At 45.8% G+C, this 12,783-nt stretch overlaps 1 protein-coding gene across 2 annotated transcripts in view; it reads right to left on the reverse strand.

Moving 5' to 3' along the window:
* Window positions 1–2,628: 2,628 nt before the first annotated feature.
* Window positions 2,629–12,783, reverse strand: part of NOC2L (NOC2 like nucleolar associated transcriptional repressor) — an 81,070-nt gene continuing 70,915 nt past the window's right edge. The window contains exons 18-19 of one of the 2 annotated variants that reach the window (XM_066606887.1): window positions 5,988–6,101; window positions 2,629–3,451 (exon numbers count right to left, since the gene is read on the reverse strand). In XM_066606887.1, the coding sequence (XP_066462984.1) occupies window positions 3,279–3,451; window positions 5,988–6,101 (287 nt within the window). In that variant the 3' untranslated portion in view covers window positions 2,629–3,278. Of the gene's footprint in view, window positions 3,452–5,987; window positions 6,105–12,783 lie in introns of both variants that reach the window. The other variant, XM_066606886.1, reaches the window with a different exon arrangement.

Raw genomic sequence — 12,783 nt, forward strand, 5'->3', positions numbered from 1 at the left:
AGGATGGGTGCCACCGGATCAATACCACACAAAGCCTTCTATTCATCAGCTTGGCTGTCCAACTGATAAAGAAGGTGAAGCAGCACACAAGTATTTACAAGGATTATTGTGGTCTCATGGCTTAACAAGCATGTCCATATCCTTCATTGTAGACAAACCCCTCTATATTATGTTCAATAGCATGACATAAGATTTGCCACGTTAACTATCTGAACCAGTTGCACAGGAATGTTTGCATAGTACAAAACCTGAGAACGACAATTTTAAGAGCATGAATTGTACATTGTGTGTAAAGCCAGCCCCGACCAAGAATCCTAATTTATCGTAAAGCCAAAAAGGATAATGACCATGCTATGCCAGCCCAAGTGGTAGTCAGACAATGGGGCACATTTACCAAGATTGGTATTTCATAAGCTGGTTTTTATGAAGTGCCTGGGAAGAGTAAAAGGCAACAAATTTATTATGAACACACGCCTTTTCAATACATTTCTGGCTGTCTATGCGCCTGAAACACAAATTTACGCTAGGCAGGGGCTGGCATAGATTTGCACTATAATTCATACCAATTTCTGGCAGACCCCTCTCGCTATGCCCCAACCCTTTTCAAGTTATTGCACACACTGCATGCAACATAATTTGTAACGTTTTAACACTATACAAGTGGCAAAGATAACTTAAACAGTAACTGTAGTTTCAACAGACTTTTTTGACATGTCAAAAGTTTTGATTGCTGGAGGTCTAGCTGCCAAGACCCCCATCGATGGCTTCTGATTAGAGATGAGCGAGCGTACTCGGAAAAGCACTACTCGCTCGAGTAATTTGCTTTATCCGAGTATCGCTGTGCTCGGGTCTGAAGATTCGGGTGCCGGCACGGAGCGGGGAGCTGCAGGGGGAGAGCGGGGAGGAACAGAGGTAAGATCTTTCTCTCCCTCTCTCCCGCCTGCTCTCCCCTGCTCCCCGCTGCGACTCACCTGTCAGCCGCAGCGGCACCCGAATCTTCAGACCCGAGCACAGCGATACTCGGATAAAACACATTACTCGAGCGAGTAGTGCTTTTCCGAGTACGCTCGCTCATCTCTACTTCTGCTACTTTCTAGCACTCAGCTGAGTACGATCTCTGCTAGCTGCATACAGGCTTACTATTGAGCACCCCTCAGCTAGTGTGCAAAGTTAATGCTTGGGTGAACGCTTCTGCAGAGTCATTCCAGCAATCAATGAGCAGTCTCAGCACCCGGATCACCACCGATCAAAACGTTTGACATTTTCCTATGACATTTTAAAAATATTGCTGTAAGTACAATTACACATTAAATTCCCCCCCAAAATATAGTGGGATGTCAGCTTCAGGTAACATCATTGGGCTTTATTTGAAGAGCTTCTGGAGTGAAAAAAAAATGATATAGGCAAAGAAAGGCTAAAGATGGAAAACTACGGCAAACTCGCTTCTCTTATAGTTCCCCGGTCCACAGCAGGAGCCCCGGGCTCCGCTTTTCCGATCCTGGAGGATAAGGCAATCAAAGCTCTGTTGGCTGTGCACATGACCACTCAGCCAATTACAGGCTTCAGCTGTGATTCTGCCATGAATGGCACATGATCCCCAAAAATGCAATTGGCTGGGCGGTTATTTGCAGAGTAACTGGCCCGTGACTGCCTCATCTTCTGGAATCATAGTGATGGGAACCAGGACTCCGGCACTAGACCAACACACCACAAGAGAAGCAAATATGCCACATTTTTTTTATTAACCTTTTCGTTCCTAGACATTTGTTTGCACTCTTCCAAACCCCCTTTAACTAAGCAAAAGCTGTCCTTATTACCCATAACTGAATCCAATGAAGATCAGAGATTGGTTTCGATAGGCAAAACAGACAGTATTTAACTTTGTCCTAATAAATGAAGCCCACTGTCTTCGAAAGACAAAGCCAAAAGAATCCTGGAAGATTTTTGATAGTTACAAGCTCAAAATAGGCCATCAGTACTAGTAGTAGATCGGCGGGGTCTGAAACCTTAGGATCCCTGCTGATTAGCTCTTCTCTGTGCCACTGTTGCTGTGCATTGAGCCGATTTCTGCAGGAAGCAGACAGCTCCATTCCTACCGCATTTGACTTGCATGGCATTACAGGTAAGTCCTCATTGAAGTGGATGGGATCTTCTCACTGCTGTGATCTGGCTTTGGTGTTACAGGCGAACAGAGCTGTCTACTAAATACACACATCAGCTCTGTGCCAGTGTGTAGTGGCCAGCCAACAGCTGATCGGTGGGAATGCCAGGTGGTGGACCTCCACCGATCTACAATTGGTGGCCTATTCTGGACAACCCCTTTAAACTAACCATATGCTTCAGATAAAACATGGCCATACTACTCAATTTCAGATGCATAGGTCTGAGATTGTGTGTGTATGGGGGCAATTCAACTGTCTTCCACCGGTAGGTGTTTGGGACGAAAAAATGATCGGATATGCTGCGGTTTAACATGCCAGATCCCACGGCTGCTTCTCCTTCCATGAGAATGAACATGAATTTTTATAATGCAGTCGTGAGGAAGTGGCGTACAACCAACTCTTCCAATGGAGTCACACAAGCCACTCTACAATAACTCCTAGATTAAATTAACACTCAACAAGAAGAGAAGTTGTGGGTCTTATATTAAAAAAGAAAATAGTATCTGTTAACATGTTCTGTACACATTATTACATCCAAGTCATCCAAGTTCTTACAAGATCAAACCAGATACAGTCCATGCGGTCATCTCCGATGCAAGACACCAGCAGCGGGATCAGCAGGACAGCTGAAATTGTTAATAAGGTTTTCCACTGAAATATGTTTGTAGAGTCGAAGAGTCAATATTCATCAGGTGACTGACATGTAGAGTCCCTGGGACGTCTGACTTACTGAAGGAATACACAGCTGGCCCCAAATCACGGTAACCGAATCATATATTCCCAGAGTAACTTAACTGCATTGTGACTGTGCGCAACCCCCAGGCACTAAAATATTAATCGCCGCGCTCTCTAACACTTCATCATTGTGTCTGTTCTCCGTGATGGATTTCGGGGTACAGGGTATATCGGGATGGTAATACGTAAAGGTGGTATAGGTTTTCTGTATGCATTTAGGATTGTGCTCGTTCAGTCTGCTAAGGTGCCAATTATACCACTCCACACGCAGCAGTATACAAGCTGGCACCAGGGTCTCCGAGTATAGTAAAATCTGCAAGAAGCACAACCAAAGTGAATGTGTCCAGACCACAAAGAGTTACTGGTACACTAAATGCATGTTTACTCATCGTCTGAGAATTCAAGATCCTGCACAATATCTTCTTCCCCTTTGGCTAGTTCCTTCAGGTCGGCCTGAGAGAGGCGCTGCACCCCCTTATTCTTCCTCTGGATCTTTTTCTTGTGGGCTTCAGCTTCTCCCCCCTCCTCCTCCTCGTCTTCATCCTGCGATTCCCCTGTGGGCGGAAGAGCAAATATAAATTCTGCTTTATCAGGAAGGAACAAGCCGGCCGAGGGTGGCTCATCACTAATTAATCTCGGCGCTCATTAATTTATCGCTGCTTTCTGCAGCATCCAGATAGAGGGACACTTGCCCAAGCCAAGCTCTGCAGCCAGATGTGTGTCTGAAGGAAAGACGCTTCCTCGGGAGGATTTATCCCCTATACACAGCAGCCTGTAGGCACCTATATATATAATGCCGCATGACAAGGTGCTGCCCACTTAGAGGATACATTTTACATATAGTTCTAGTGAAAAAGGTGTTCTGTCATGTCTTCAATGGATGAAACTTTGCGCAGTTGGCGACTGAAGTTCACGCACTATTTCAGCGCAATGTTAACAAGTGGTGAAATGACACCCTTTGTGGCAATGCAGTCAAGTGAGACCACGCCACAGAACAAGTTGAAACATCACATAAAAGGAACTGGACATTCAGCAAATCCCCCATATACCGTAATCATACTCGATCCCTTTTATAAATAGTTTTGTGGTGGAATTTAAAGGGGGTTCAAAATTAAATGTTCCAGGAATTTATTTTCCAGGATAGGTAATCGATAGGTGATCGTGGGGGGTCCGCTGCCTTGGAGCCCTGCCAATCTGCTAATTCCTAGCGCTGCTGTCAGGGTGGACAGCTCTGTCAATATTGTAGTGGCCCAGGAAGGTACTGCAGGCACAGTTTCTATTGAATTCAAAAGGGAGCTGTGCCTGGAGTACCAAACTAGGCCACTGCACTATGGACAGCGCAATTGGCTTCCTATAGAGTCCACAGTGACTGTGGCGCCGGGAAGCAGCTGATCAGTAGGGACCCCAAGTGGCAGACCACAGCTGATCATGTATTGATAACCTATCCTGTGGAGAGGTCATTAATAGGAAAAATTCCCAAAGTCTCAGACAACCCCCTTTAAAAAAAAAAAGATGGCTGCTTTTAGAAACTGCACTGCGGTTCAGCTCCACTGCAGTGAATGCAGATGAGCGGCAATACCACACTCAACCTAGAGACTGGTTTGCCGCCAATTTTGGAATAAACTGGTCATATGTTCTAATCTTGTCCAACCCTTTAGAGGAAACCTGTCATCTCGAAAAAGAACCATAAACTAAGCTGATTGGAAAGGTGACAAGGAGGCGGGGAATGTATTATTTTATATTCACCTGTTCCCCCCCCCTCCCCCCGTTCCCGTAATCTGACCCTTTTCATACCGCTGTGCACATGCTCTTACATAGACTTCTATCAGAGTGTGTACACAACAGAGGTTTTCGGAGGTGGCAGGTTTACTTTAAATTCCTTGAGGCTGCCCACCCGACACATTCTGTAGTATAGAGGCGAGTTAAGAGAGGTACAAAGTCTGCAGAGAGTCGCATCAGCTCCCCACTGCAGACCAGTCTCTATGCAGAATACAGGCGCCTGTAAACAGTGGAGTAGCCACTTTCATGCGCCGGTATGCAATAATGCTCCTAAGCTTCATCCTTTAAAGGGAGTTGGAGTTATCCAATGAAAATCATTAAATCACCTATCCACAGGATAGACAATCTATCTTATCGGTGGAAATCCAAACACTGGAACCCCCCGTGACCACGAGAAGGGCTCCTTGAGTCTGCAGAGTGAATGGAACAGGGTGCACTTGCGATCCCAACTCCATTCACTTCTAGGGGACCGATGGAGGTTCTCTGCATAGACGTGAATGGAGTGGTGGTCAGACATGCAGCGATCAATCAATCAGTCAATGAATCAATCACCACCTGTCCTGTGGATTCTGAACGACTGCAAGCAGAGATCTTTTAAAAGCGTTGTGGAATTGATGCAGAAAATACAGTATATTGGAAATTTCCAGACCCCTTTAAGACTTCTACCATAGAATATACTTTTTTTTTTACCCTACAGGCAATGAGACTATAACGGTTTTTTTAGCCGTATGCATTTAATATCAGGGAATGGAAAGAAAAGTGAAGCTCATTAATTGAGGAATCCTTCCCATCGCCTCCATTCTATGTGCCCGGAATCTGGGATGTGTCAGTAATCTCTGGGAGGCGGCAGCGGCGGCGGCGTATGATCGGATGGATGAGTATAGGGCTATGTAAATGTGCACATGGGGGGAGCAGTAGTGCGTTGTGCCTGCCAGATCTCGCTCTCCCTGTATCTGGTGATTAATGACACAGGGCCTGCGATAAAGCGTTCTGTCCCACACTGCCTCCACAGCTCATTACCGGCCAGCTGTACTGCATTAACCCCTTAGTGCCTCGCCATTCCTACAACTCCCTCAACTCACAAATACTTTTCTTTTTTTTGCAACTGGGGATAAAGGAAAAATGTTAAAGCCAGACTTAAACCTAAAAACACGCAAATTGTGAAAGCTACAAACCTAATTCATTATATGAATTGAGAAAAAAAATTGTAAGATTTGTCGTTAAAAAAAAAAAGTCAGTTTTCCCAGGTATTTCTTAAAATGAACAGACATCAAGTCATTGATTATTATGTTAACAGGTTCCAGGCCTCACCATCCAAATCACTGCCGTCATCGTCTTCCACCTCGTACTCGCCCTCCTCTCCCTCGCTGCTTAGATCAGAGCCTTCATCAGATGAATTGTCCCCGCTCTTTGATTTTGACTTTCCTGCTAACAAAGAAAGTTAATTAAGTACCATATGTTGTGAATAGAGCAGCTTATGAGCGTTAGAAAGGTTTGATTGGGGCTGAGCTGCAATACCAAGCACAGCCCATGGGCAAGAGGGGCGCTCTTTCTGGAAAATAAGCTGACCTTTTCATCTAACCTCAGATAGCCTCTAAAGCCAAGTCTCTGCCAGGGCCCTGGAAGATTACTTCAACGTGTACATTTCATTCCTCTTGAAAACGTACATGTTTATTGAACCCTACCCAGAAAATCCAGAAATATAAGAACAGTAAAATATGCAGAAAGCATAAAAAAAGTACCGATTTGTTACATTTAAAACGACCCTCCTGTTTCGGGACTAAATTTTATCCGAAATTGGAGACAGCAGGTCATACACTCATTGTCAAACAACAATCCCTCTCCTAGAAGTTGTCAGCATGGAATGAAACTTTCTCTGTGTGACTAACATTGGTATAAGGGATTACATATCAGAGCAAAAGGGGAATTTATTGCAGAACACTGAAACCTTGAATGGAGGCTCTAGTACCCCGTTGTATCGCCTCTAGCTTGGATATAAGATGCGATACAGGTCGGCATGGAAGCTTTAGTACCCTGATGTATCGCCTCTAGCTTGGATACAGGATGTGATACTGGTGGGCATGAAGGCTCCAGTACCCTGTTGTACCGCCTCAAGCCTGGATATAAGATGTGATATGGGTCGGTATGGAGGCTTTAGAACCCTGTTGTATCACCTCTAGCTTGGATATAAGATGTGATATGGACGGGCATGGAGGCTCTAGTACCCTGTTGTACTGGCTCTAGCTTGGAAACAGAATGTGATACGGGTGGGCATGAAGGCTCTAGTGCCCTGTTGTACCGCCTCTAGCTTGGATACAAGATGTGATAGGGACTAGTGTGAAGGCTCTGGTACCCTGTTATACTGCCTCTAGCTTGGATACAGGATGTGATATGGATGGGCATGGAGGCTCTAGTATCCTGTTGTACCACCTCTAGCTTGGATACAAGATGTGATACGGGCAGGAATAAAGGCATATAGGTCCTGTATGGTATCCTGCGGCATGTTGGTCCATATTTGCTATAACTGAGCCTCTAGATCGTGCAAACTCATAGGCTGTCGCAGTCAGCATTCCAGATGGTCCCATACATGTTCTATTGGTGATAAATCTGACAACTGGGTGGGCCACAAAAGTGTGACAATGTTGTGAAAGTATTCCTGTGACCCCCTTGTGTGTGCGGCCAAGCATTATCCTGCTGGAAAATGCCTCTTGAAAGCTCTGCCATGTGAGCCAACACTTGCAGGATGTCGTGAACATATGGCTGAGTTGTCATTGTCCCTCGTACCACCACTAGGGGTGACCGACTGTCGTATGCAAAAGGCCACCAGCACTGGGGGCATGTGCTGCTCCATAGCAAAGGCAGGATTGAGGCGCTCACCATTAGGTGTCCAGACAGGAACACGGCCATTGTTGATGCTCAAATTAAACCTGGATGCGTCGCTTAGCACAACCCGGTTGTAGTCTGGTTTCATAGTTCACAACATCACAGCAAATAGAGGTGATGGCGGGTGGCTGTCATAGACATTACATGTAATGGGCGCCGTGAGACCAATTGTCCTTCAGCTAAGCTCCTGAAAATAGCTCTGACAGAAACAGAGGCCTGTAACGATGGAGCCCCGTCTGTGAATTGCGGAGAATGAAAACGTTCGAGCGGCTCATGCTTGTCCTTTCTACTGGTGGTCTGTTGAGGGCATCATGAGCCTGGTCACCTGCTGTGCCCTCACGCATCCACCAGTCCCAACAGTTCCTAACAGTTTGGTCAGAACGGCCCAGATGGCTGGCAATTAGTCGATATGACCATCCAGCTTCTCACATTCCAATAGCTCTTTGATTGCGTTGTAGAGGCGTCTAGTGGTCAACAAGCTCTACACAAGCGGGAAAAGAGGTCACTACACACAAGGAGCCTCCGAGAGACTTGTTATAGGCCAAGGGTAGAACTGCTTTTAGGGCCTCAGGTGGCAAGACCGTTCACCAAAACACGTCACAACTACATTTGCATATCTGCCCGAGATGTAACTGCATGCGTTTTGCAGCACAAAACAAGGTGCTTGACTTTTGTTTCCTAACAAAGGGTGTATATTTTCTGCAGTTTTTTTTTTCTGCCATCCATTCAATCTGCCCATTTTCAGACGTCCAAGATGGCTGATGCAATCTTTAGACTACGCAATCCCCATAGTGCATTGGTGGTGTTCTACTACCAGTGCACTATATCTGCTCTCTGATTGGCCAGTACTGCTCCCAGGATTAACACTGGCCAATCAGAGATCTGTGCACAGTGTGCAATAAGCTAGGCAGAAAATTGCAGGGACCAGAAACGGTGGATGGGATAGATGGCAGAGAAGAATAGGTGCAGGTAATATACTCCCAATCCCTCCGGTCCCAGGACAGAGTTTTGACCCGAAACCTGAGGGACACTTTAATGCATCTCAAGGTATAGAAAACTGATATGTCAGTTCTGTCAAACCCTTAAAACAAATGGGCTGCCACACAGCAGAGCGCAACACAGCTTTGGTTCTCATCATCTACAATCAGGTCTGGTTTGGAAGAGGTCAGAGATATGGCAATTAGTCGAATACAAGAATACTGGAACAATGTATCCAGTTCTAGGCACCCCACTTTAAAAAAGCCAGACAAATTGGAGCAAGTTCAGAGAATAGTTACCAAGATGGTGAGCAGTCTGCAAATCATGTCCTATGAAGAACCGTTAAAGGATCTGGGAATGCTAAGCTTGCAAAAAAGATGGCTGAGAGGAGACTTAATAGCGGTCTACAAATATCTGAAGGGCGGTCACAGGGCAGAGGGATCAGCCCTATTCTCATCTGTATAAGAAAAGACTAGAAGCAATGGGATGAAACTGAAAGGGAGGAGACACATTAGAGATTAGAAAAAGCTTTCTGACAGTGAGGGTGATCAATAAGTGGAACAGGTTACCACAGGAGGTGTCGAGTTCTCCTTCAATAGAAGTGCTCAAACAAAGGCTGGACAGACATCTGTATGGGATGATTTAGTAAATCAGGCACTGAGCAGGGGGGTTGGACCCGATGACCCTGGAGGTCCTTTCCAACTCTATTGGCGGTGGTCCGCTGCTTGGGACCCCAGCCGACTAGCTGTTCTTGCAGCAGCTTTTAGCTTGTATGAAGCAGGAAGCAAATAGCTCATTAAACACTGCAGCAACAAATACTGCAGAGACTGTTACACGAGTACAGGTCATCAATCATGTAAAAAAGTGGACAACTCCTTTAAACCATTGCCTGCTTCATGGGAATGCATGCTACTGTCCACTCATGTGTGCCATAGGGCCATTGGTTTGCAACGTATTATCGAGAATTAGGGGAAAAAAAGGGTCCTTTTTTAAATTTTTCAAAAAAAACAGTGCCACTGTTGTTCAATGGCTGGGTCTGGTATTGCAACCTAGTCCCATTTACTTGAATGGGCATAAGTTGCAATACAATATGCAGCCCAGTGACCAAGTGGCACTGTTTTTGGATGGAAAAACAGAAAAGCATGAGTCTGAGCAGTCCTCTGCGGAATCGCTTTTGTATGAACAATCTTACCAGCGTGACGCCATACTAATCTGGTAGATTTAGTATATAACAAACAATGCAGCGAACGAACAGCTGTAATTGGCGGATCACGGCATACACAGATAGTGTCAAGCTGACAAGAGCCGGAAATTTCCAACACGACAGATGACATTTTCAGCAGACAGAACTCGGCCATGGCTGCCAACCTTTCGTGTACAGTTTTAAAACGCTGGTCGTCCAATATGGTCAACATTGGCCACGTCAGCCAACTTTCATCTTATGTGTATGGGCTGGATTAGCAGCCAGGCTAGACACTACAGACTATTGAGGGCAAACGCTCCACATAATGAGGATGTGTTGTGTCCTGACAAATACGGCGGGGTGCAAATGCCAGCAAGCGAGAACGCGCCTGAATGGGAGAGAACAACGCCATGAAATGCTCGAGAGACCAGACGAGAGGCATAAAATAAAAGGCAGAAAAGAAAGATCGCCGGGGACGAAGGAGGAGTGGCAGAATAGGCTATAGGGGGAAAAAAAAAAATTACAAAAAGTGGAATCTCAAACAGGGGATGTGAGAACAGGATTCAATCAGCAAGAGCGGAGAAAAGATAAACCTACAGAGTCCGGCGCGAGGTGATTGTGGGCAGAGTAATAAGCCAGGTCTCTAACGTCCATTAGAGCGCCGTCAGTAAGCACTCGCGCGGTGCTCATTAGAGAGGCTCTCACGGATACTCCAGCTGCCCACTCCTCTCTGCTAATTACCTGACGAGGAGAACATCCGGCCGTGCTGGAAGAGCCATTAATAAGCCCTGGCTGCACGGCGCGCTCCGGCACAGATCTGTCACAAGCGGCTTCCTCGCTGCTTCAGAGGAGACGTCTTATATGAGCAAACAGCATGTATGCGCTATAAATTGTGATTTATAAAAGCTCCTACATATATACCCCCAATATACTAGATCAGCACAAGGCAAGGCAATTGCTCAAATTACAGTTCCCAAGTCTTAATTGAGTTCTATAAATGTTGCTTATACACATTGGTTTAAACGGTCGGTTCATTTTGACCGAGTCTCATAAATTTCCAAGAAAAACAAATCTCTGGTCGGGCCGGCCATTCCCCTGGTTATTCCTCAATGCAATGCTCCCATATCCATGTGCTGAAAGCCCACATCTGACTCACGTATAATCTGTGCAGCGTGTTGCAGTCTGGGCCCTTCCATGACATATGTTCCAAATTATCTCTCATCCCCCTAAGGGGTCGTGAGCTACAAAAGGAAGGTCCACCTGCGGTCACAGAGGCCTGTGTGGGACCTATGGACAGAATTAACAACACATTTTTGGCAAGTCATGTAGGCTGCTGTGTGGGCGGGAGGCGGGATGTGGGGGGGTACGGTGAAGTCATCATGGAGGTCACCACTTTAGACCTGTCCCGCCAGATGAGAGAACGAGACCCCCCTCAGCCTATCCAGAGAAAATCTCATCGGAAACTTAGGTTTTCTGAGTACTTACGAGAGCCTAGGTTTTATCTCAAGATGTGTAACCCCCTCAAAGAGTAAGAAAAGGGAGACAACAGAAAGTGTGAAGACATGAAACACAGGGACAAGACAATGTTGTTACAAATCCAAAAAGGGGAGAATAAAAAAACAAACACAAACTCAAGTGAAGAAGACAGAAGAAAACTCAAGGGGAAAGGTAGAGAAATCAACGTCTGAAAGCAAGAAGCGGCAGCTACGGGTTGGGTTAGACCATAGACACAACACCAAAGAATGTAGAAAGTAGACCCATCAGTGGGGCCGGGTGACCATATCTAGGAACAGTATCAGAAAAGGCTGCATCTTCACACAGTAGACAAGCAAAGATCAAACATCTGTACTTTTGGTTAACAGAGAAAGTGAAGCGAAGATGTCAATAAGGTGCCATACACTAAAAATATGGGTATAGTGAAGGTCTTCCATTAAGCCTTACAAGAAAAAATGTGTAAACCCGTTACATGTTCTGCACCAGTGTAATGTTAATCAAACCTCAAAGTGTAAAGGCCCATTTACACGAAATGATGATCGCTCAAAAATCGCTCAAACGAAAGTTTGAGTGACAGCTGTGAGTGATCATCTTTGCATAACTCTAAAGTAGCTAATTAGCTACTAAAGTGTTAATGCAAGCGGGGCGGGATACTGCCCCAATAGCTCCGAGAACAACGCAGCTGTTTTGTATATTCAAACAACTGCTTTGTTCTCGGCGCTTTCAGCTGGTGTCCCGCTGAGAACTGCTAGCGGGATACCAGCTGAAAGAATATCAGCACCGCCCGCTGAGAAAAATCAGTGTGCGGCGCTGATAAAGCTCATCACTTACTTCTAGTTGGCTAGAAATAAGCGATGAACGAACAGTGCACAATGGCCGCGCATTTAGGCGCAACGATAATCGCTCAAAAGGCGGCTTTTGAGCGATAACCGTTGTGTCTAAATGGGCCTTTAGAGATATAAAAGTTCACTGTAAAGTAAATGACTCTGCTGATTACAGGGGTTATACCATGATTATACGTTTTCCCCTATCCTCAGGATAGAGGGTAACTTGCTAAACAGTGGGAGTCACCACTAAGACCCCCACCAATCCTAAGAACAGGGGTCCCGTTTCCCCAATCATCCTCATTGCAGGCTTACTGCACCACCCGCAGTGAGCAGGAAACTGAATGGAGTTACGGTAGCGCAAGCGTGATGCCACTCCATTCTTTTTCAATGGGACTGCCGGAGATGGCCAAGCAGCTTGCGCTCGGATATTCCCGTCAGCCTAATTGAAATCAGCAGAGTACGGATTGAGCATGCTGGAGGAGAGGATGAAGGGGTGAAATAGACCGAACCCATATCGACGAGAAGACGGGAACACAGGACCACCATTCTTGAAATAAACACTAGACCACCATTCTTGAAATCTCAACGGCGAGACCCCAACTGATCAGCAAGTTATCCCCTATTCTTGCCATTACATAGATTAATGTAAAAAGATGCCATAAGTTTTGATTGTTAGGGCCCAGCAGCTGAGACCCCGGCCAGGAAAGAAGGGCCAGTAATCAGGTGAGTGTCCCTTCAACTG

The sequence above is a fragment of the Eleutherodactylus coqui genome, chromosome 6, assembly GCF_035609145.1.
Source record: "Eleutherodactylus coqui strain aEleCoq1 chromosome 6, aEleCoq1.hap1, whole genome shotgun sequence".
NCBI classification, from domain to species: domain Eukaryota; kingdom Metazoa; phylum Chordata; class Amphibia; order Anura; family Eleutherodactylidae; genus Eleutherodactylus; species Eleutherodactylus coqui.